This window comes from Puntigrus tetrazona, chromosome 19, assembly GCF_018831695.1.
Source record: "Puntigrus tetrazona isolate hp1 chromosome 19, ASM1883169v1, whole genome shotgun sequence".
In the NCBI taxonomy this organism is placed as follows: domain Eukaryota; kingdom Metazoa; phylum Chordata; class Actinopteri; order Cypriniformes; family Cyprinidae; genus Puntigrus; species Puntigrus tetrazona.
The window spans coordinates 4646783-4668425 of NC_056717.1; the positions used below are offsets into that span (position 1 = coordinate 4646783).

The following is a 21643-nucleotide window of genomic DNA, read 5'->3' on the forward strand; positions in this document are numbered from 1 at the left end:
TTAAGCTTTTCAGTGAAAGCAGCTTTGAAATAGTTTTTGTGGAAAGTGCAAATAAGGCTGACTTTGACTTTAAAAGCCATGCAGTGTATCCCAGCTTTTAATCAAAAACAAAAACGTGATGATCTGTTCAACCTTTAGACAGATTAACGTATTAAAACACGACAAACAAATCATACATTATAATGCATTTTAACTCCGGTTGCTTATGAATGCATTATACCTTTTATAATTATAAATATTAATATGAAAAATTAATTGAAAAATGAAATGTAAATTGAATCCAAAATGAAGTATTTTTTATCATTATTTATTTTTATGACTTATTTATATGCTCTTTTTTTAAATTCAAGATTTATGAAAAGTTACTGAATAAAAAGCGAGCGCTGGCATGCACTCCAAGCCCTATAATACACAGATAACAGACCGAGACGCTGTACTTAACACAGAACACAGATGCTAAATAAACTGACCCGCTGTTGCTCACTTCTCTGATTTATGCCGCAGTAGAGATTCATTAGAGCCGTTGATTCTTTTTCTTACTCGAACGGGTTTCACGCTACGAACTGTAAATGTTGTTTACCAAACGGAAAACAGCGGTGGGCTTTTATCATCTCTTGTGAAGCACCGAGACACTCCATTAGTGGTGCATCAGTGCTCTAAAGGCGAGAGGCTAGCGTCCGCTGCAGAGCTGTCTGTTTAAATGAAAAGCTCTAAAAAGTTCATTGACTCGACTGCGTAGCTAAAGTCTGTTCTCTCACTGTAAAGTGAGCGCTTTGAAAGCTATTACAGTCGTTCGAGTGGACGGTGATGTTAAAGCTCTAGCTCTGGTCATGGACACTAATGTGGGCCGTGATGCCCCTTCCTTGCATGTGACGTGCTCTGCTTTCGTTTGATTTGTTTTTGGAATATTAGAACGTTTAGAAGTGTTTAGGTCTGTTAGAACGTTGCAACGTTACAAAAGCGATGATGTTAGAGTAGTCAGCTGCTTCTTTTATCCGTGTTTGGAACTGGAGCTAGAACCTACAAAAAAAATACACCGGTCTGGTTTGTGAGGTTTTGTGCAGTGGTGCTAAACTCTAGATAAAACACAGCCGAGCTCATTGTGCCGTCCTCTCGGTGTTCTTGTTGTTCAGTCATCTGAAGGCAGGATTGATTTCACCCAGTATTTATCTTCTCCCAGTGGGAATGGACCTGATGCTCTCATCATTAAATCTTCTGGTCTAAAGCGGCTCCAGAGGAGATAAAAAAGCACAGAGCAGCATTTTTCTCTGTGCAGTGCCCGTTCGGTCTTAAATATCGAAAAGATGTTGCATGCAATAATGCCAATTTATAATAAAAATCTGATATGAGCCTATTGGTAACGCTGAGTTCAAGAAATATCGATAAAAACTTTCCTTGGTGTAGAGTTTTGTCGTTGCCGTTTGGGTGTAGTAAAACATCCGCAGATGTAGCATACATACGTACATTTTTCGCCGCTAGAGGTCACTATTTTGAAAAAAAATAACAGAAGCGAAGCTCGACGATGGACCGCGGGACTTTAAATCATTCTCATGGAAGCTCATTTATATCTGTTTAATCTCCTAATCACCCGTACATGACTATTACTTGCACAACGAATAATATAGAGGCCGGAGTCTCTTCAGTGCGAGGTTTTCGTGAAGCTCTCTCCATTTCGGAAATGGCGTACGATATTCATTCTACTTTTATTTCTGTGCTTGTTCCAATACCTTCTTGTCTTAGCTGGTTTACATCTGTTTTTGGGGTTTTTACGCAATTTTCAAAATGTAATCGTGATATGTGATAACTGAAATGCACTTGCACAATGAATAACTATCACTTCTGCATGTGTTGCCGTAGTAGTCGTACATCGTACAAAAGTAAAGTCGCTACAGAGTGCTCATCGTATTTTTTCAAAAAGTGTGACATTCTGTAGAGCAAACCAGACAATGTTTTTGGAGGCAACACCCCAAAATTTAATTTTGTAATAATTTTTAAATATAATAATATTTAATTTAGTTTATCAGATTTGATGCAGGATGGTGGTGTTAATGATATTAAGGCTAATTTGCAATAAATTAATAACTTGTTGTTGTTAATAATGATGTCATTAATTGTAATTGTGTAATTGTAATTATTTAACCCTCATTAGAATATTTCCAGATTTTATGTAGAAATTGCACACAAATTTAATAAAGGCAATTATTACAACCCGTTTTATGTTCACAGAACATCCGAGGCCATATTATTATCCATATTATTATTTACTTTTAATAAATTGTTGCAATTATTATTAATAATAATTTCATAATAATTTTTACTGTTAATATTAATGATGATAAATACACAAATCAGTTGTTAATAGATTCTCATTGTTTAAGTATTTATACATAATGTTGTTATTGAAGTCAAATCAATAGTCACTCTTTATATTAAATGGCTTTAACTACTATGTACTTGCATGTAGATATTTAGAAAAAAAACATTATTGGACTATTTAAACTATAAGTTGTTAAAAAAAAGGCAATGACATTAGAAGACAAGAAAGAAGGAAGAATTGTTGACAAGTACAGTATAGCTAGTAACTATTAGCACACTACATTAATGTGCCAACTACTGAGTGGGAGAAGCGGTCTTTTTCTATCTACTAATTGGCTAGATTATTCTCTAAGCATGAAAAGGATCAAATTTGCATTAATTAACGTTACAGAACTGCACAAACAATTCTGTGGGCTGTTATTAGGTTTTCTTTGCGCGTCATTGTTTTCGTTGCGGTTCGAGTGAAAGGACGGCCCCATGTCTTCACAGTGCTGCGAGGAGCCACATTAAATTAGTTCAGTCTTCCTGTTTCTAAGCATATTACTGATATGACTGCCGTTTTAACAAAGAGCGGGGAGCAGATTGAATTACGTGTGTTTTAGCGTACCGCAGCGCTGTGACTCTGTGCATGTGGGACGCTGATGAATTAAATCAAACCAGCCCACCTTGTTTTTTGATCCTCTGAGAGAATGAAATGAATTTCGCTGCTAGTGCCATTATGATGCTGGCTGGTGACAGGTCACGGCACGATGATATACTGTTGTCATGCTAGTTTTTTATATCTGCATCTAGACTACGGTTTCTCATTTAAACAGACGTTTTTTGAGACTTAATATTAAAATAATTTTAAAAAACAATTACTTTTTGCATTACTAATATATATTTAGTACTGTAATATTTAATAATGATAAATATGTAATATAAATAATATTTTAATCTGTTTTTTTTTTTTTTAGACGTTTTTCAAAACTATGTCAGATTTTATTGTTATATTAAAAGTTATAAGGGAATATTGTGTATAGCTGTTACTAAATAATAATTATTTTCACAAAAATATTAATATTTATGGGATAAAATTGTTACCAGCTATTTATACCATCAATTCTAAAAAAACTTTGTGTGTGTGTGTGTGTTTTTCTGTTTGTTTTATTATAAATATTTATAATGTGTATTTTTATAATGTGGCCATTATATATTTGTTTTATTGCATAATATTACATAGTAACAACATTTTAAAATGGTATTGTAGTTCAAATTAATATATTTATAATATTTTAAAATATGACATTTTAATATCAGAATTGTATGTAAAGTATAAAAAGTGTGTGTGTTAAAAACAATGTGTAAAATTATACTGCAGAACTATTTATGCAAACTAGTCTACATATAATAGCTATATTAAAAAATAGTTGCTGTATTAAAAAAAATATGAAACAGAAGATCTTAAAAGTTTGCATATCTGGTAACAATTTTAAATGCCAATAAATATTTATTTTCTTAAATACCAATATTGTTGGTTTACTGTAGAAATAATGCCTTATGTTAGCTCCTGTTTGAATCCTTGATCTGGTACAGATTTGTAAATCGGACCGCCGTGAGGATCTGTTAGTACTGTGTCCTGCTCTCAAACACTGGCCATGTTAAACCCAGGAGATCCTCTCTGAAGCGTCGTCTGGCAGATGCCTGAGGGCAGGACTCGCCTCATGAAGGACTGTTCGGTGATCAGAGGCGTCATTCCCCCCCGGAGCACCAAACACTGCCATTTCTTTTACTTCCCATCAGTAATATCCCTCTTCTGACACGGTCAAGGTGGCAGATACAGGAAATTCCTGCTCCTGTGTCCTGAGGGCAGGAGAAGCTCTGGATTGAGGAGCGAGAGCGCTGTTCTCCATGAAGATCTCATCACTCAGACTACAGCGAGGTGGCCTGTCTGCTTAGGGTTTTAATGATCTGGTGGTCCACAGCAGAGTCCATCAGCCCCGCTGCTCAACCACTGCAAGAAACCAAACAGATCTCTGGGTGCTCTCCTGGTTCTCCAGGTTGATGCCCGAAGGAGAAGGTGGATGGTAATGGTGGTGGTTTTGAGTTTGCCGCTGAGTGCTAATGAAACGGGGGTTGATGTGTGTGAGTAAAGAGCCCTCGTGTCTTTGACTTTTTTTTTTCCTGCTGCGCTTACAGAAAATCTGTGATTGATTCCAGGAAAAGTATCCATCGTGTTGTACACATTATCTCTATAGCAACCTTCATCTCAAGGCTAACGCTGATATTTTATTTTCAGTCTATGAAGAATAGCTGGCTACTTTTTCCTGGAAGTTGAAGCCATTGGCGACTGATCCAGACAGAGATTTTAATTTGGATGGAGCTGATTGATGCTTTCAGAACTGGCTTTGAAGAACAAGTGATCCTGTGAGCCTTTGTAAAATTCTAGTTTTTTTAATGTTTTCTGAAGAAAATAGGGTTTTTTTCTGTTTGTAACTAGTGCTTGCGTGGTTGTCAGGGCAGTTCTATTAGGTCAGCAGTATACAAGTTGCTGAGTTAATCGATTAATCGACTGAGTTACAAAACTTTTTGTTTTAAATGGTGTTTTGCCAAGAATAAAGAAAGATTAGAAATTCATCCAATCATTATTACACTTATCATTACAAATAGTGGTTTCAGTTTTAAGTGATTTGACTAATTTGCATGATGTTAAAGCATATAATATTACATTATTTTAAACGTATTGTTCAAAATAACCATTTTGAGAAAGTACTCTTTCATACTTTATTGATAGAGTTATTATTTCCCTATTGTTATTGATGTATATAAGTCGTTTAAAAGGCTAATGTTCACTATTTTTATCACATACTACACATACAAAATACCACTTCAATTGATTAATCATTTAAATAATTGGCTTATAACTCGATTAATCTTAATAATACTCAATAGTGAAAGCTGGATGATGATTAAATGCTTTTTATTACAACTTTTGGCAGTAACAAGAGAGAAACATGGCGAATATTGACCAAATATTGACTAAAGTTTAAGGATAATAAAATCACAGCACACCTCTCCCTAATAAAGTTTCGTGTCAAGATGCACCGTAGTAAACGTTAAGCTTGCATTAGCAAGCACCAGCAATTATTTCTCATCAACAATACATATAATATCATGCTGTCCCATACTAATGCATACAGACAACAGATGTCTCATTTTCGACTGCATGTGGATCGCAGAGACACAGACGTGTTTCCTGCAACATAAATGTGTGGCGTCGTAGCGTGGATATGGTCCCTGAGGGCCAATTAGAGCGTGCCGTGGGAGGAGAGATGAAAAGCTGTTGTCTCTCCATACTTATGTGTTTTTCTGTGTGTGTGTACACATTCACGGGCATTCATCCTGGCTGCTTAGCTGTGAAAAGGCCCCAGTCGCCATATTAACTCAATTATGAGCAAAAGTATACACACATTCCTCCCCTGCTTCTTCACGCTTGACGGCTTTGTTAGGAAACGGGACAGAATGAAGTCTTCAAAAGCGCTCATCGTCAGCTTTCATTAATTATTAGTCCAAAGTGTGCTCAGTTCAGGAACACTGTGGGATATTCAGCAGACTGTAAAAGAGCACCATAATTAACATTTTAAAATGTTTTACAACAGCAGTAATATTTTGGTTATTTCGCTTCAGGGAATAAAATCACTTTTTTTTAATAATCCAAAAGCATCCTCTTTAAAGACAAGTGAAGCTTCTTTCTTTTCTCCTGAAGCCGCGTAAGGAATGAGTCATCAAGTTTTGTCATTTACTCAGCATCATGTCTTTGCAAAACTGTTTGCTGCTATATTTTTTTTTTCCACTGCTCTTTGGATGCTGACCAGGGTCTTTCAAGCTCCAAAAAGGACATCTTGAAAGCACCAGTAATGCAGAGTTTTTGGTGAACTGTTCTTTTAATCAAAGAACTTGCCATGGGTTGCTCTGTGGGGGTTGTCCCTGTAAGTCATTTTTGATCAAAGTCTCAATTAGCGCATACTCATATACACATGCAATCTTCATACACAAGAGAAAGCAGCGTGAGTCTTGCATTTGAGAGTGCCAACTGCTGAGAACTATCAGATGTACTCGCATAAATATCCGAAATGATGCCGTTTCATCTTTCAGCTACAACAATGATAGAAGACTTCCTGATAGAAGACGCTGTAATGGAATTGTTGAAAAGTAAGCATTTAAGCTCAGTAAGTGATTTCTTTTGATAAATGAAATCAACACCCAAAATAAAACAGTCACTTTGAACTGTAAAGCTTTTCCGATATTAATTCTTACTGGTCTTACTGTAGCTCGTGCCCTTCATTTTCCATTTATTTTGATGTTTAAAGTATTACTTTTTTGCAGTTTTTTGCAAACTTTCTCCCCTCCCCTTCATGAACATAAACAACACCTCTTGCACACCTCTTGCTGATTGGCTACTAGAGTAGAGCTCTGGTTGGTCCAATCCACTTTTTTTTCTTTATTGTTCACAGCCACATACATTTTTTCCAGCATGCTAGCAAATATTAAAAAAATGGTTGGAGATTTTTTTCTTTTAAAAAATTATTTACTGCACCTCTAAAGACTCACTTAAAAATGCAAATTGTCATTCACTTACCCTCATATCTCTCTTTTGTTCTTTTGAACCTGAGCCAGTTCTGTCCATGAAAGGACTATTCCAGCAAAACTTTGACTAAGGTTTTCATAAAGCCATCATAAAACTAATCCATTTAAATCAAGCAGCATAATCCAACATAAAGGATAAACAACTGTGCAATAAGATCACCAAACATGATTGAATATGACCCTGAACCAGTCATAAGTGGCACAGGTATATTTGTAGCAATTGCCAACAGTACACTGTATGAAAGAAAATGATTGTTTCTTTTTTGGCAAAAATCATTAGAATATTAATATCATTTTCCATGATGATATTTGATTAATTTCCTTAACAAAACTTAACATTTAATTATAAATGTGCATTGCAAAGAACTTAATTTGGACAATTGTAAATGTAATTTTTTATTGTGTGTATATATTTTTTTTGTTTGTTTGTTTGTTTGTTTTCTTTATTGGAAACTCATTGGTTCTTGCACGTCAAAACACGTTCTGTTCACCCTGTTCGATCAGCTCCATTTATCCTTTGGTCACTGATTATGTGAATAAAAGCATACATGAAATCAATACAATGCAAGGTTTTTATGGATTAACCCGCAAAATTCATGTGGATTACTTTTACATTGTCTTAATGAACTTTTTGGCTCTTTAAAGTTTTGATAGAATGGAATTTCAATAGAGAAACATTTATGTTTCTAAGATAAACAAAAGCTCATGGGCTTGGAATGACATTAGGTTGAGTTAATGACGGCAGAATTGTCTTTTTTTGGATGAGCTATCCCTCTAATCATCATTAAAAGTTTGTTCTTCTGTTCTCCTCCGTGTCAAACCTGTAGGAAGCATGGTGCTTTCAGAACATTGCTCTTAATGGATTTCCTTGAGCTTCCTAGGCCTTCACCTATCTGCACATTGTACAGTTCCTCCAAAGGCTTTCAGCAGATTTTCCAGACCTAAAGCCGCCACTTAATGCCATGGCAACAGACCTGTAGGTGCTGTTTTACATTCAATCTCCTCAGTTGGTGAATATTATGGTCTGTGAAATAACGCACGGAAGAGGCCCATTATTGCACTCTTAATGGATCCATCAGAACTCTCTGAACAGCCCAGCGTGGTTTTAAAGGCTTACACAGCCAGAGAAAGAGTATGCTATACTCCCGATCTGATTTAATTACCGCTGCCCATGTCTTGGGTCCGTTCTCCATGGAAACAAACAGCGAAAGAAGTGAATGCCGATTAAAAAGGATTTGGATTTGTGATGTCCCACGGGATCAGTTCAGAAGATCCTTCCACTCGTTTCCTGGCTAATGATGATTTCAGTAGCGTGTGTATGAATGGCACGTTTATGAAGTTAGTGAGGCAGAAATAATTTGCCTGTTGACTGCTTAATGAAGGTGCGAGCGAACAACGCTCTCCAAACCCGAGGTTCCTCGTTTGAAACGCTCGTTTGTATTTTATTCCGGTGGTTAAATACAGATAAATGAGAAATTTCATCCTCATCACTCGTTAGTTACTTTGTAATTGTCGTTAAATGGTGACTTTTTGCCCTTACTGTAGATGAGTGCTGCTGCATTTCTCATGCATGCTGTAATTGATGTATCACTGCCGCTGCGTCCGGGGGCTTCTGGGTAAATGGATGGTCTTTGAATAGGGCCGGCTTCTTTTTATGTCCTCCCAGAACAGACCTGTGATGGATTAAAGACGGTGAACGACTGTTGAGATGATGGATGATGAGGTGCATGGACTTCCTCCCTCTCATATCGGCCTCTCGCTTTCTCTCTGGTTTCTCTGCGCGGTGCTCTTCTGAATTGCATTTCTGCAAAGTTTTGTTTCTTCCAAAACACAATAAGAACAAAATAGTGCTTCTTTTTTTTTTTGAAATGGTGATGGATCGATCTTTCAAAAATTTCATTTCAATCTGGATGTTTGAGAATATAGAGATTACAGATTCCTGTTATTAGATTTTGACTTGTTTTGTCATCTGCCCGTAAGTTATGTCTGAACTTACTCACTGATTCAGGTTTATGTGAAGTTATGAAGTGCAGATCAGCTAGTTTCCCCTCCGTTGTTTTATTTAATCTTTGTTTTGCTTGTTACAGATCACGCTGTGGTTCTGGAGGAATAATCATTTGTCCTACATTAAACTCTAATGAGAGCAGAGTCAATAATCCTGACTTTTATTGCTGTTTGGGTTAATTATGGGTGTTTTATGTTTTCAGGGATAAAGATTAATTGGTTTATGATGAGCAGTGTTAAGCTTGAAAGTTTTAGACTCTTATGAATTAATAAGCGCTGGCAGCATGTCAAACGTGATTGGAGTCTGTATTTCCAGAGTCACTTCTTTGAGCTCTTAGTGCATTGTTGGTTTTTATGTTGTTATATACCACACATGCACTAAAAGCTACAAATATGCTAAGTTTGGGGTTGTTGAGATTTTTTTAAGACCCAAGATATTTAATGTTTATGTAAGCAGTCTCTTCTTCTCACCACAGTCGCATTCATTTGATCAACAACAAAAAAATCAGTAAAACAGATATACTATGGAATGCTGCAGTTAATAATCATTGTTTTTATTGTAATGCATTTAAAATGTAAATTATTCCTCTGATGCAGAGCTGAATTTTTTACCATTTCTTCAGTCTGCAACGTCATGTGATCCGTCACTTTAATGTAATTATTTGCTTATTTATTCTCATATTTCTATGATTGATGAATGCAGTGTTCAAAAGAGCAGCACTTATTTATGTATTTTATTATTGATCAATTTAACGTGTCCTTTATGAATAAAAGTATTTATTTAAAATCCCCGAATGGATGAATTTGAAAGGAAGTGATATTTAAGTACAAAAAGTTGCAGTACGTTGTCATTACATGCACTTTAAGTCCACTTCAGGACACTCCAAGCAGAAAGACAGGGATAGAGAGGAATAAAGCTGTAATTCAAAGTGACTTTGCTTATCTGAAAGTGTGTTGTAAACACAATCATCATGCTTACGATTTCCTTACCTGCTTTCTCCTTCCCCCAGCATTTTATGTTAAAAAAAAAAAAAACAGACTAACCTAAACCTTAGGTAGGGAACGTTCATGCTGTCTGCATTGAAAGCACTGCTGTTTCTCTTTTTTTTTTATTTTCCCCTTCATCAGAATTCTGACTGTGTGGTTTAATTAATTACAAGTTAATGGAGCCATCTTAAAATCACTGAGCCTCAAATCTGTTACATAGAGCTGCTAGTGCCATCAAAGCTTCAGGTCAGCCCGTGAGACTCCGGCTGTGTGCTGCGGTGCGTTAATGCAGACTGTACAATACTGTTTGACATCCTGCTGTTTAAAGAGCTTCCCGTGATCCACACCAGCTGACTCAGAACAAGGATTTAAAGGACCGAATTAAATAGTTGAATCATTTTCCAGTTGCGTACGGGAACGTATCAAATATCATCATGTGCATGTGTCGTCAATATATGATCAGTGACGAAGCTATGAATAACTTTATTTTGCATATTCGGTGTTACGTTGTTTAATTTATTGTTGATCCTATCTGTTTTGCCTTTTTGAAACACAATGACTTTTACAAAGCATATTGTACTGAAAGATAAAATGCATTCTGATTGGCCAGCTGTGCAGTGTATGGCGATTTGGCCAAATACCTCAAGCATGCCCCTTACCGTATTTGGAAATACAAGTTATATACAGCGAGAATAAAAGTTAGACCTTCTTTCTTTCGTCAGGAAGAACATTAAGAAATGAATACTTTTATTCAACAGGATGCTTAAAACTGATCGGAAAAAAAATACTGAGAAGAATACTGAGAAGAAAAAAAATGAAGCTGCACAACTAATTTCAATATTGATTGTAATCAGACACGTTTCTTGCGAATCAGCATCTTAGAATGATTTTGAAGAGTCATGTGAGACTTAAGACTGGAGTAATGATGCTAAGAAAAACAGCTTTGCATCACAAGAATAAATTACTATTTCCAATTCCAATAGAAGTTTATAAATTATAATAATGTTTTACAATGTCGCTGCTTTCATTTTACTAGTGACCAAACAAATGCAGCCTGTAGTGTAGACAACCCTGAAACCACAAAAACATTACAAGCGGTCATCCCCAGCCTCTTGAAGTGTCCCGTGCTCACAGAGGAGGGAAATCTGCAGCAGCGATGACGCTCGTGTACATTTCACACTCTTTTGAGATTTGATTCATCACTTTTTTGGGGGGAGCTGTGCTTAGTTTGACACACTGTCACTCTTTAAACCATTTTTCAGTTCAAGGCGCGATGCCAACAGAAGCTAAGTCTTTTTCCCGTGTAATTGATGGGCCACAGTACTTAAACTCGTGCGGTCTTGTCTTTCTGAACCCCACAGTAAACAAACTCCACAATGTCTGAAACGATCTATAAACACTCGTGCCTCGTTCACCCTTCCTGACCTCATTCTTGAGGATGCATCAGGACAAAACGTGACACTTATTGACCCGCGCTGTCCACCGCATGCATGTCCAACCATCAATTACCCCCTTCGTCTTCGGTCAATAATACCCATCACGGTGCTTAACACACGGCCGTATGAGAACGAAGCCTTTTGGGTTCAATCGAACACACATCACTGAACCTCCAGGGTGGATTGAATGCCTCTTTTGTGGCTTTCAAAGGATAGTACATTTCTGTCGTTTGTTTATTCACCTGTATGATTTCCTTTCTTCAGTTTCCCATGAATCATCTTCAGAAAATACAGTTTTGGAACGACACGAGGGGCGAGAAACGCTGTTGTGCTTTTGTTCTTTCTGTATTTTCTCTCTTTTTTTCATCAAGTTGCCTTTCTTTCTCCCCGGCTGTGAGGGCTTTGTCCCTTTTAAATCTTTCAGGTGCATTCAGCGGGAACAAACTCTGAGCCGGCCGGGTTTCTGCAGTCACATCCTCCTCCCACAAGCCCATTCTCTCATTCTCACAGCCTTTGTGCTTATGTAATCTGTTTCTTGTAGACAGTGAGAGAAGTGAGGGAGTGAGACAGAACATAAGAAATAGGGATATTCCTCCTTTTGTTCTGTTTTGCCGCTGCGGCATTAGTGACGAGTCTATTTGCGGTTTGAGAAGGAGCCCTCCGTGTGTCCCGCTGGTTTTCCAGCCTGACAGCGCTATTCCCGACGGAGAAGGTGCTCTTAGTTGAGGCGTCTCAAGCATGCATATTATTTTCAGACGTGTGCTTTGAGGTGTTGTTGAGTCAGCGGGGTCACAGACAGCTGTCGCTGGGTGAGTGTTGAGCCGTTGTCAGAAAACTCTCCAGACAATTCAACAACGCAGCATTTCTTTGTAGTTGTCAGCAGAAACAATGATTTGTTTTTTTTCTAAACACTGTCTGATACGGGCTCATGATTCCATAAAAATACTATTTTTGGCTATTTCGTATCGTACGTATCAATGTAAACAAACAGGAATACAACAATACCATTTTTTCAGAAGCGATCTGATGCCATACCAATACTGATCCAATCCGATACCAGCTCAGTTTTATTCAAATAAAAAAGAACAAATAAAACGATACATAATCATAATCTATGACGGAAATATCGTTAGGTTAGGGTGCACAATAATGTTACACAGTCTACACAGTCACAGTTTTATTCACAAATAAAAGTGAATAAGCATAGGACTGCTTTTTGTATTGTTGTAAAACACATTAAAGAATACATGTATAAATGAATATAAACTATAAAATGAATAGACATTTCTTTTATATGTTTAGTGAAGGCAGCAACATCTGATGGATAGGACAGATCAAGAAAGACTACTAAAAAGAAAAGTATTATAATGTGAAAGACTCCAATACATGTTGTCTTTTATAATGTGTGCCATTCGTTGGGCAGAATACAAGATCGGATTTGGATCGGTCTCCTCTGCCTGATACCCCATCCACAGAACATGACCGTATCAGAGCCAATGGAGATCCTGAGCATCGGAATCGATGCATACCTAAAACCAACAAAATCTCGAGCTCCTCCAGGAGTTGTACGTATTGAACAATTCATTCTAAATCTCACGTTTGCAAACTTGCGACAATGAGAAGTTAATACATTTCTGGCTTCGTTAAATGCATATCCCAGCATAATTACACTGCCACATTGTGTGTGTAGTATAATGCGTGTGTACATGTGAAGTTATGCGTAGGCTTCCTACCTCAATGCTTCCTTTGGCGTTTTACGCTGCCTAGGGTACGGCATTTGTGTGTTTTGGCTATCAGTGTAGTTTAGTTGAGGCGTAAGTTGATTTCAGTTGGTAAAAAAAAGGATAAACTCAAGCAAATAAACAGGATTTGCAAAACTTTCCATATGTTTCAATTTGCATTTGAGCCCTTTTCTTGTAGATATAAAGATATCGAGACCACGCAGTAGCGTTAGTGATGGCAGTTTTCGCTTTCATAGTAGATGACCTCGACGAGGAGCTCTCATGTTTTAGTTGTAGTCCTAACTTCATATTCCCATATATTCTGAGGTTAATCTGACCTCAGATTCTCTCTATTAAATATCACATAAAGAAAGAGGAATGACAGCTGCCTGAATAAAAGCGCTGCGCTTTAGTCTGTGCTTTGATTGAAGATTTGAGACTTTGTGTTGCAGTTCAGCTAAAGTCTGTGGTTTGCGTACATGCACAGCGAACTTACACGATGGCACTGCTCAAAGAGCTTCCAGAACTTCCTGTTTGTTTTTCTTCTAATTATCCTAGGTGCATGTACACAAACCGAAATGGTGTGAACGCAACACCGATCCTCATTTCTCCCGTTACTCAGTCCATAAATATCAAACGCACGGGCTGCTCCATTGTCAGGTTGACTTTCTTTCCTAATGTTTTCCATTTTCTGTCCTTCCTTTGCTTTTATCTTTTATTCATGTCGTCAGGCTGGTTCTCTATCAGCAGGTGGTAGTGGATTCATCATTACACTAAATGTGAGACACACACACACTATCCAGTGATCAAAGCAGCTGTCTGTACTGTCAGCACATCTAATGACAGCTGGCGCTTATTTAGATCCGGCGGAGCTTTATTATGTCTGACTTCTTCAAAACTTGCTTACAAGGTAGTCGTGCGTGTTTGTCAGTGTCAATTTGATTGGCTTTCATGTATGTGAAGCTAATGTTCCTTCGTATGTTACTTCAGGCTGCGTTGAGAAATAGTTCGCCCGCAAATGAAAGCGCATGTATTCATTCCAGACCTGTATTCATTTCTTTCTACCATCAAACACAAAAGCACCATAAAAGTAGCTTAAATGTTACTCTGATTTGTGCTTCGTGTGATGGACAGACAGATGTTGTAAGTTGAAAGAGCAGTGGAAGATTTTTTTAACAAATAATGGCTTATATTTCAGTCTGTTCCTCACAAAAAAATATTATACGACTTCAGAAGACTTAATAATGCATAATAATCATTATATAAACTGTTAAATATACAGGTTTGTTCATTTAAAGTATACACGTTGAGCATGTTTATAACTTTACCTACATTCATTACTTCAGTCTTGTCACGTGATCCTTCAGAAATCAATCTAAAAATGCTGATTTGCTGCTCAAGAAATATTTCGCATGATCGAAAACTGTTATGATGCTTTTAATTTTTTCATCTTTGATGAATGGAAAGTTTAAACGAACAGCTTTTGTAATAATAGCAGAAGTTCAGTTTTTCTGTGAGCATGACATTTACATTTCGGTATTTGTGTTATTAGTGGCCTTCATCCAATGCTTCATCTTATCCATCCATCAGTAGCCAGAACATTATTTGACTACCTCAGGAAGTCGTGTTCGATTATAATTGTTCAATTGCGACATTGAACAGTCACATTTATTTGATTAATTCTTTTCTGCTCGATGAGAGAACTGTTAATAGTTTATAGACTAATATTAGTATTTATAACTGTAATGTGGGTGCCATTTTTATTTGCATTCATTCGGTATTTTCTTGTCAGATGTTGTAAGAGAGTCAAAGTAGACAATAAAATTATTAATTTATACCAATCTACAGCATGTTTTTAGAGTCGTGATCATCACCTTGGGGTTTGGGATAATTAAATAACTTTATTTTATGATAATGAAATGCCTGAATACAGATTGTAAGGTCATTCATTTTAAGTACAAAATAATTAAAAAATATACTTAGCAGGGTTAAGTCCCATCATGCTGTAGAAAAAAAAGGGCAAAAGATATCACTCTCTCAATTTCACAAAAATTTCATTTGTGAGTTGAGTAATAATGGAAAAGTTACATTTTTGGTTGATAATTAAAAATATTTTTCTACTGTAAAGGTAGAAAATGCCCATGTTGAGGAAAACACAATGGTGTCATTATTTAGTTACTAGTTAATTTCACAATTAATAACAAAAAATAGCAAATAATGAGATATTTTTAAGACTAAACCTAGTATTTTGTAGTACAACATACAGTAGGTGGCCAACCAGAGTGTGCTTTTAGGCACCGCCGCAAAGTGAACATGCAGCTTTTGACGGCCCTTAAAAACACTGTAGGTAAAATATTTAATATTACGCAGTTTCAAATTTAGTAGGCTGTTCAAGCAAGATAAATGTCAAGCCTTAGAATCTGCTTTTATTTGCTCTAAGCTACGCACACAGCATTACGCCACATTTTACATTTGAAAAATTTAACGTGTGGCATAACGTCTTTTGACGTGTCATATTAAAGTAATGGTTTACTCTGCATTGGACCGTTAACAGCGGTACCCACAGTTTGTTCCTGTTCTAAGAGAGCGCCGTCTAAGTTGGGATGGCATTTTTTTGTTTTGAGGTGCTCCAGGTCTCCTCCGCTGGTGCCTGTCAAGCGCAGGTGGAGATGATGACATGCGAACCATGACAGAGCGCTGCAACCAATCACTGTCAACAACACTCAACATCGCCATGCGTAACCCTGGCAACCAGACCGCTTTGAACCAATGAGCTTTTCTCCCCAAACTTCTTTGACTAACGAGCATCACTGACCGCCGCCTCTGTGTTTCTATCTTTAGGGGCCACAAAAGAAAGCTGGAGGAGGCCAGAGAAGACAACGACGATGAAGATGACGACGATGGTGATGGCGGATCCAGTAAAGACTCCAATGAGGATGAGGAAGGCAGCAGCTCAGAGGCTGACGAGATGGCCGCTGCACTGGAGGCGGAGCTAAATGACTTCATGTGAGCTGATTGGACGATGATGCATATGAACTATTCTGTGTCCTCGTAAGGTACCAGAGACGAAACATGCGTTTGTGTCGCTGTTATACAGCGCAAGTAAATGTGTGCACGTGCGCGCGTGTGTGTGTGTGTGTGTGTGAAAATAAAACAAAAGGGGTTTACAAAGTAGATAGATATGTACAGATAGAGTTTTAGTAGAAGTTCAACACAAAGTCATTTTATTGTGAATTTACTTAGCGGTGTGGGAAGTAGAGCTCCTGTGTCTGATGTTTTACTTAGTTTCTGTTCGGAAATTAATTTTTTATATAAATGTAAATGAAATATTTCAACTAATTGGTAACGAATGCCAAAGAGTCTGAAGAGCTCTGCTCATGGACCCCTCAGAAGACGTTCGGAGGGGTTTGTGGTCCTCACCAGCAGTCAAAATCAGACGTCCGAATGTGTCCAGTGTCGTCTCTTTCCTTTGGTTTTGTGCCCCGCCCCCTGTGTGTGACTGACACTGTGCTGCACCAATCCCAGAATACCAGCACCTTTAGACACGCCCACAGCCACTATTACCAAAAAAAGACTCCCAACTGCTACGTGAAGAACCGATAAGAACGTGAAATGTAATACATTTGCAGCAGAGTTGACTCACACCACTATGGCTTGCGACTGATTTATTGCGATATTAAAGGAGCAGTTCGCAAAAATGACTTGTATAGTTCTGTCATCATTTACTCACTCTTTGCAAACCAAAAATTTGAGATATTAAAGGAGTGGTTGACACAAAAATAAAACTCCTATCATCATTTACTCACTCTCGAGTAGTTATGAATTTTTTTTTCGTGATCGGCAGAACAAAGAGATTCATACCGATTTGAATCTACTTGAGAATGAGTAAATGATCTTTGGGTGAACTATTCCTTTAAGAAGAATGTCTGAGCTGCAACAGTCTTATAAAAGTGATCCTTATGACATTTATCTCCATATTTCATGTCTCCTGAAATAACTTTATGTGAGGAAAATACAGGAGAGTCTTTGTTTGCTTAATTTCAAGCTTTCGATGCAAATTTGACATGAAGCTCGTTAACAAGACGACCGATATTAATGCATTATTTTAAGAGTCCATGTGGCTTTTAGAGCTTTGTAGAGTTGAAGATGATCAGTTTGCTCCTCACACAAATAAATACTTTGAAAGTTGCTTATGAGTCACATGGGCCACTTTTAATGCTTTTGTTCGTCTTGGAGGTCGACGTTAATATGAATAAATCCGACTTTTGCTCAGATGTTCTGCGTCTCTACACATGCGCTAGTAAATGATAACAGACTTGTCGTGTTTGTGTGAACTCTTTCTGTAACGACCTACGAACTGATGCTTGTGGGTTTTGACGTGAACGCCAGCTTTGGCAGATATCATCCTCTTCACTGGGCTTCAGGTGCTGATAGTGAACACTGTGGCAGCGTTGAACCGGGTGTTTGGTTGGCTCTCGCCGCCCTGAACCATCACTGTACACACACTGATCCGATCTGGACCCGTTCTGAGACGCTTTTCTTCTGCCGAGCCGAGACGTCCAGATCCAAGTCGGTTTCTCCGAGGTTTGCGCACCTCGTCCCTCGTGTTGTTTTGGACTGATGGATTTTCTTTCGCTTTCATTGTGCCGTTGTTTTCGACAATGTAAAGTATTTGTATATTCTATTTCGTACTTGACAAACAAAATGCTTTTCATTTAATAAAGATTTGTTTTATAAACCAGCGTTTTGAGTTTTTTCTGTTGTATTGTATTTCAATGCTATAGAGTTAAGAAAACTAAAAAAAAACTTTAAGTGTACTCAACATACTGAAAACACGACTGTTGAATAAATTAAAGGCGTGTGAAATAATAACACAACTAATAGAGATGTGTAGAACGTTCTCCGTTTGTCTATCTTCTTTATCAATTTAGGAAAACTGAAAAGTTTGTACACATCTAAACAAGTTTAGCATATGCTTACTGAAATAGAAGAAACTTCATCAAATCTACTAATCTAGAGCTAAAACTAATTCATTCTGAATGATGCATATCATAAATCATCATTTTAGTGTCATCATCAGTCTTCAGTGTGTGTCACTTTTGATCCAGTTAATGCATCACTTTTTGGTTGATCTAATGCAGTGATGTTCAGACAGAATAACTTCAGGAAACACATTGGAGCAACCGTAATATATATTTCCTTACTCCTTTTGAGAAACAGCAGGAGAGCTAAATTGAAGGTTAAATGTGTGTTTCCCTCCATTTAGCATTAAGCTTCACCTAACACCAAATGCTCTTTGAACATTTAAGACCTCTACATAAAGCTAAAACATCAATAACGTCTTAATAACGGATACTGAACATCATAAATCCTTATATTTTGACCAAAAACACAAATCATGTAATGACACTTGACACGCTTATACTAAAGAATCTAAAAGTTGACTTTAAAAGAGTGTTACCTGACAAAAAGCAAGCTGGATTTGTACATGATTAAAAAGATTTTAAAGTGATCAAACTGGATGTAGCTTTTAAAGGACTACTTAAACCGTTAATAGAGACTAGTGCTGGTTTGTGCTGGATTTCCCTGAAGTCAAATGATCTGAAGCTCGTTAGACCCGCTTCAGGAGTGATTCGACTCTGGCGCTGTGTTGTTTCTGTGATCCTCTTTCATCCGCCCGCTCCAAATCGCTCAATAAAACACACTAAAGAGTCTTTGAGTGCAGTGAAGCGGCGCGTCTGTAAAACCGAAGATGAAGATTTACAGTGCAGTCGGGTGGAGGAGTTCCTCAAATATCTGAAAACACTCCAGACCGTGATCCCAGCGCTCAAATCTCATAACACGGAGCTGAATTAATCCTGAGATTAAGCATTAGATCCCTCGGTGGGCTTTTCAGAATAATCATAATCCCAATAATCTTCTAATTGTGTCATCTGTGCCATTAATATTAGCTGTATTGTGTTACGAGCTTCAATGTAATTAAAGCTCAACTTCCCTCTCCTCTGTCGTCTTGTAGTTTAATCTCAGCTTTAATGTGTGAGGTATTATAATTACTTAAGGGATCGTGTTCAGGGGTCCACAAGCATTTGGGCACTTAAGTCACACTTAAATATCAACTTTTATTATTTTTGAAATGAGTATGTAAATATATAAATCATAAGGCATATATTTTAAATAAGCATAATAGTATACATTTTCAAGCAAATAACTTCAACAATGAAAAAATGTTAAACAGTTTCATAATTAATATGAGCTTAAAGTTCAACATTCAGCTTCACAGTACAAACGTTTCGAAGGGAAAAACACAATATTCTGCAAAAGCTAGGTCAATGTCCAGATCCCATCCCCTTTGAGCTGCGTTTCGCTCGCTGAAGACTAAACTAGATTCAGAAAGACCCACAAGCAAACAACAACTGAAGTCAGCTGCAGTAAAGGCCTGGCAAAGCATCACTAAAGAGGAAGCCCAGTCTCTGCTGACGTTGATTTCCGTGTGGCAGAAGTTGTCTTTGTTTGGCTGTTAGAGCTGTATTTTCTTGCTCTGGTCTGTTCTCAGGGCTGCCGGTCTTCACTGGGGAAATACTAGGAATGAAGCTCAGAAAGCCAATAAAGTGTGTGTGTGTGTGTGTGTGTGTGTGTGTTGATTGGCAGGTGAGGTCGACTCTCTTGTCATGCACACTGGCAGTAATTCCCCGTGAGAACAGAACAGACACCATTAGGACCTGTTTTGTTGTCTTGATTTTTTTACTGAAGGTCATGCGTCTTACACGGACTGAAACGAGCACAGGTCCATTCAGAAATAACTGATGCTGAAGAAGTTAACATTAGCTAATACGCCATGCGAGAAAAAATTAACAAAAATCCTCAAATGGAGACGAGTTTGTTCATCGGACAATGTAGCATCGCATTGCTCACCTCAGCAGTGAATGGGTGCCGTCAGAATGAGAGTCCGAACAGCCGATAAAACCGTAAAAGCTGCGGGTTGGTAAGAAACAAATTCAACATTACTGGTGAAAAAATATGAATCAGAGAAATATGAACAGTGAAAACAGTTTTAAACAAACTGAAATCGTTCCCAGAGACACAAAGACGTTTCCCGTTTCTATTTGAATGTTTAAGTCGTAGACAGCATTTATACTGCCGTCACTTATTTTACAATTTCAGCTCAACAAGACAATTTATTTTAGTACTCGCGTGCTAATACGTGATCTGTGGGGTATTTTGAGCTGAAACTACACACATGAACTTATTCTTGCGATTTACATTGCAGTGTAAAAATAAGCCTAACAGGTGCCCTTTAACTTCTTGAGAAGGTTATTTGTGTGTTTCTGGTTAGAAGCGTCCTGACGATCGGACATGCTGCGTGAAGCGTTGGAAACATGAAATATATTCTGCTTTGGCTCTCTCGCAAACCAAGAGTGGAAATAATTACACCACCATCACTCATAAAGATAGTGAAAATGACCCTCGGCTGTAATTTCCTGAGAAAAAAAAAGAAGAAAGAAAGTGGACTAATGAATTCAGAAGCACTGCTCTCCATCCTCTGCTAAAATTACACCCGAAAGCATGCTTTTCAGGGTCTTCCCCCTTTCTGCAGTCATGCAGCAATTATATATATATATATATATATATATATATATATATATATATATATATGCATATCGAAGTAAACATATTAATAAACATAAATGTAAATACGTTTTGCCGTTTAAAGAAAAAAAGCGTATTTCAAATTAATTTCCTAAATGTATATCTAGCATATATTCTACATATATTTAGGATTTATTTGTTTGCCATTTGAGGGATGACAAAACAATAATGGCAGCATACGGTTTATGATGCCGTTATTTATAGATTTAGTAACCCGGCTAATAAACCATCTGCTGCAGCTGTCAGGATTACTGTTCTGCTGTTAGGGAGAAAATGGCCAATAAATGTCCTCAAAAGTTTTAGCTAAATTAGTAAAATAATCAACAAATAGCCTGTTTCTGAACGTCCATTTGAACTAAAATGAGCTCACCCTGTGACTAATTAATGTTTAATTGCTACTGAAAATACTGTTCAGAAGTTGGGCTTAAACTTTGGGTTGCACTTTATTTTGATGTAAGTAGCTTTTTACCTACATGTCAACTAATTTAGTAGAGTATTACAAGACTGATAGGGTTAGGGTTAGAATAAGTTGACATGTTCTTGAAAAGTTACTTATAGTCAGTTCTGAAAGAGTGTTAAATATATTTAACTAGAATAAGCTACAGTTATAGTAACTTTCCATATAGTGAAAACTATGCATTGTAGATACTTTTATTGTAAAAATGTATTGTTTTATTGTATGTAGAGAATATTAATATGTGCTTACATTCTCTAAAGTCCTCAAATATAATGTTATTCGAATATTTTCTTACTTTGGCTTAGATTTTCTGTTATTTAGAGAATGTTTCTTGCATTATTTGACGAGGAATGTGCTGAAGGTGTTTTGTGTCTGTGTTTGATGGAGAGTGCAGTGCTTCAGGTAGACTGTAACAATTGATCACTTAATGAAATATACAGGCCCCAACA

General features: G+C 37.2%; 1 protein-coding gene across 2 annotated transcripts in view; it reads left to right on the forward strand.

Annotated features, from left to right (window-relative positions):
• Positions 1 to 17828, forward strand: part of ctdp1 (CTD (carboxy-terminal domain, RNA polymerase II, polypeptide A) phosphatase, subunit 1) — an 82813-nt gene extending 64985 nt beyond the window's left edge. For both annotated transcript variants that reach the window (XM_043217782.1, XM_043217781.1), the window contains one exon: positions 15932 to 17828. In XM_043217782.1, coding sequence (XP_043073717.1) covers positions 15932 to 15979 — 48 coding nt within the window. In that variant the 3' untranslated portion in view covers positions 15980 to 17828. The remainder of the gene's footprint in view (positions 1 to 15931) is intronic.
• Positions 17829 to 21643: the final 3815 nt, after the last annotated feature.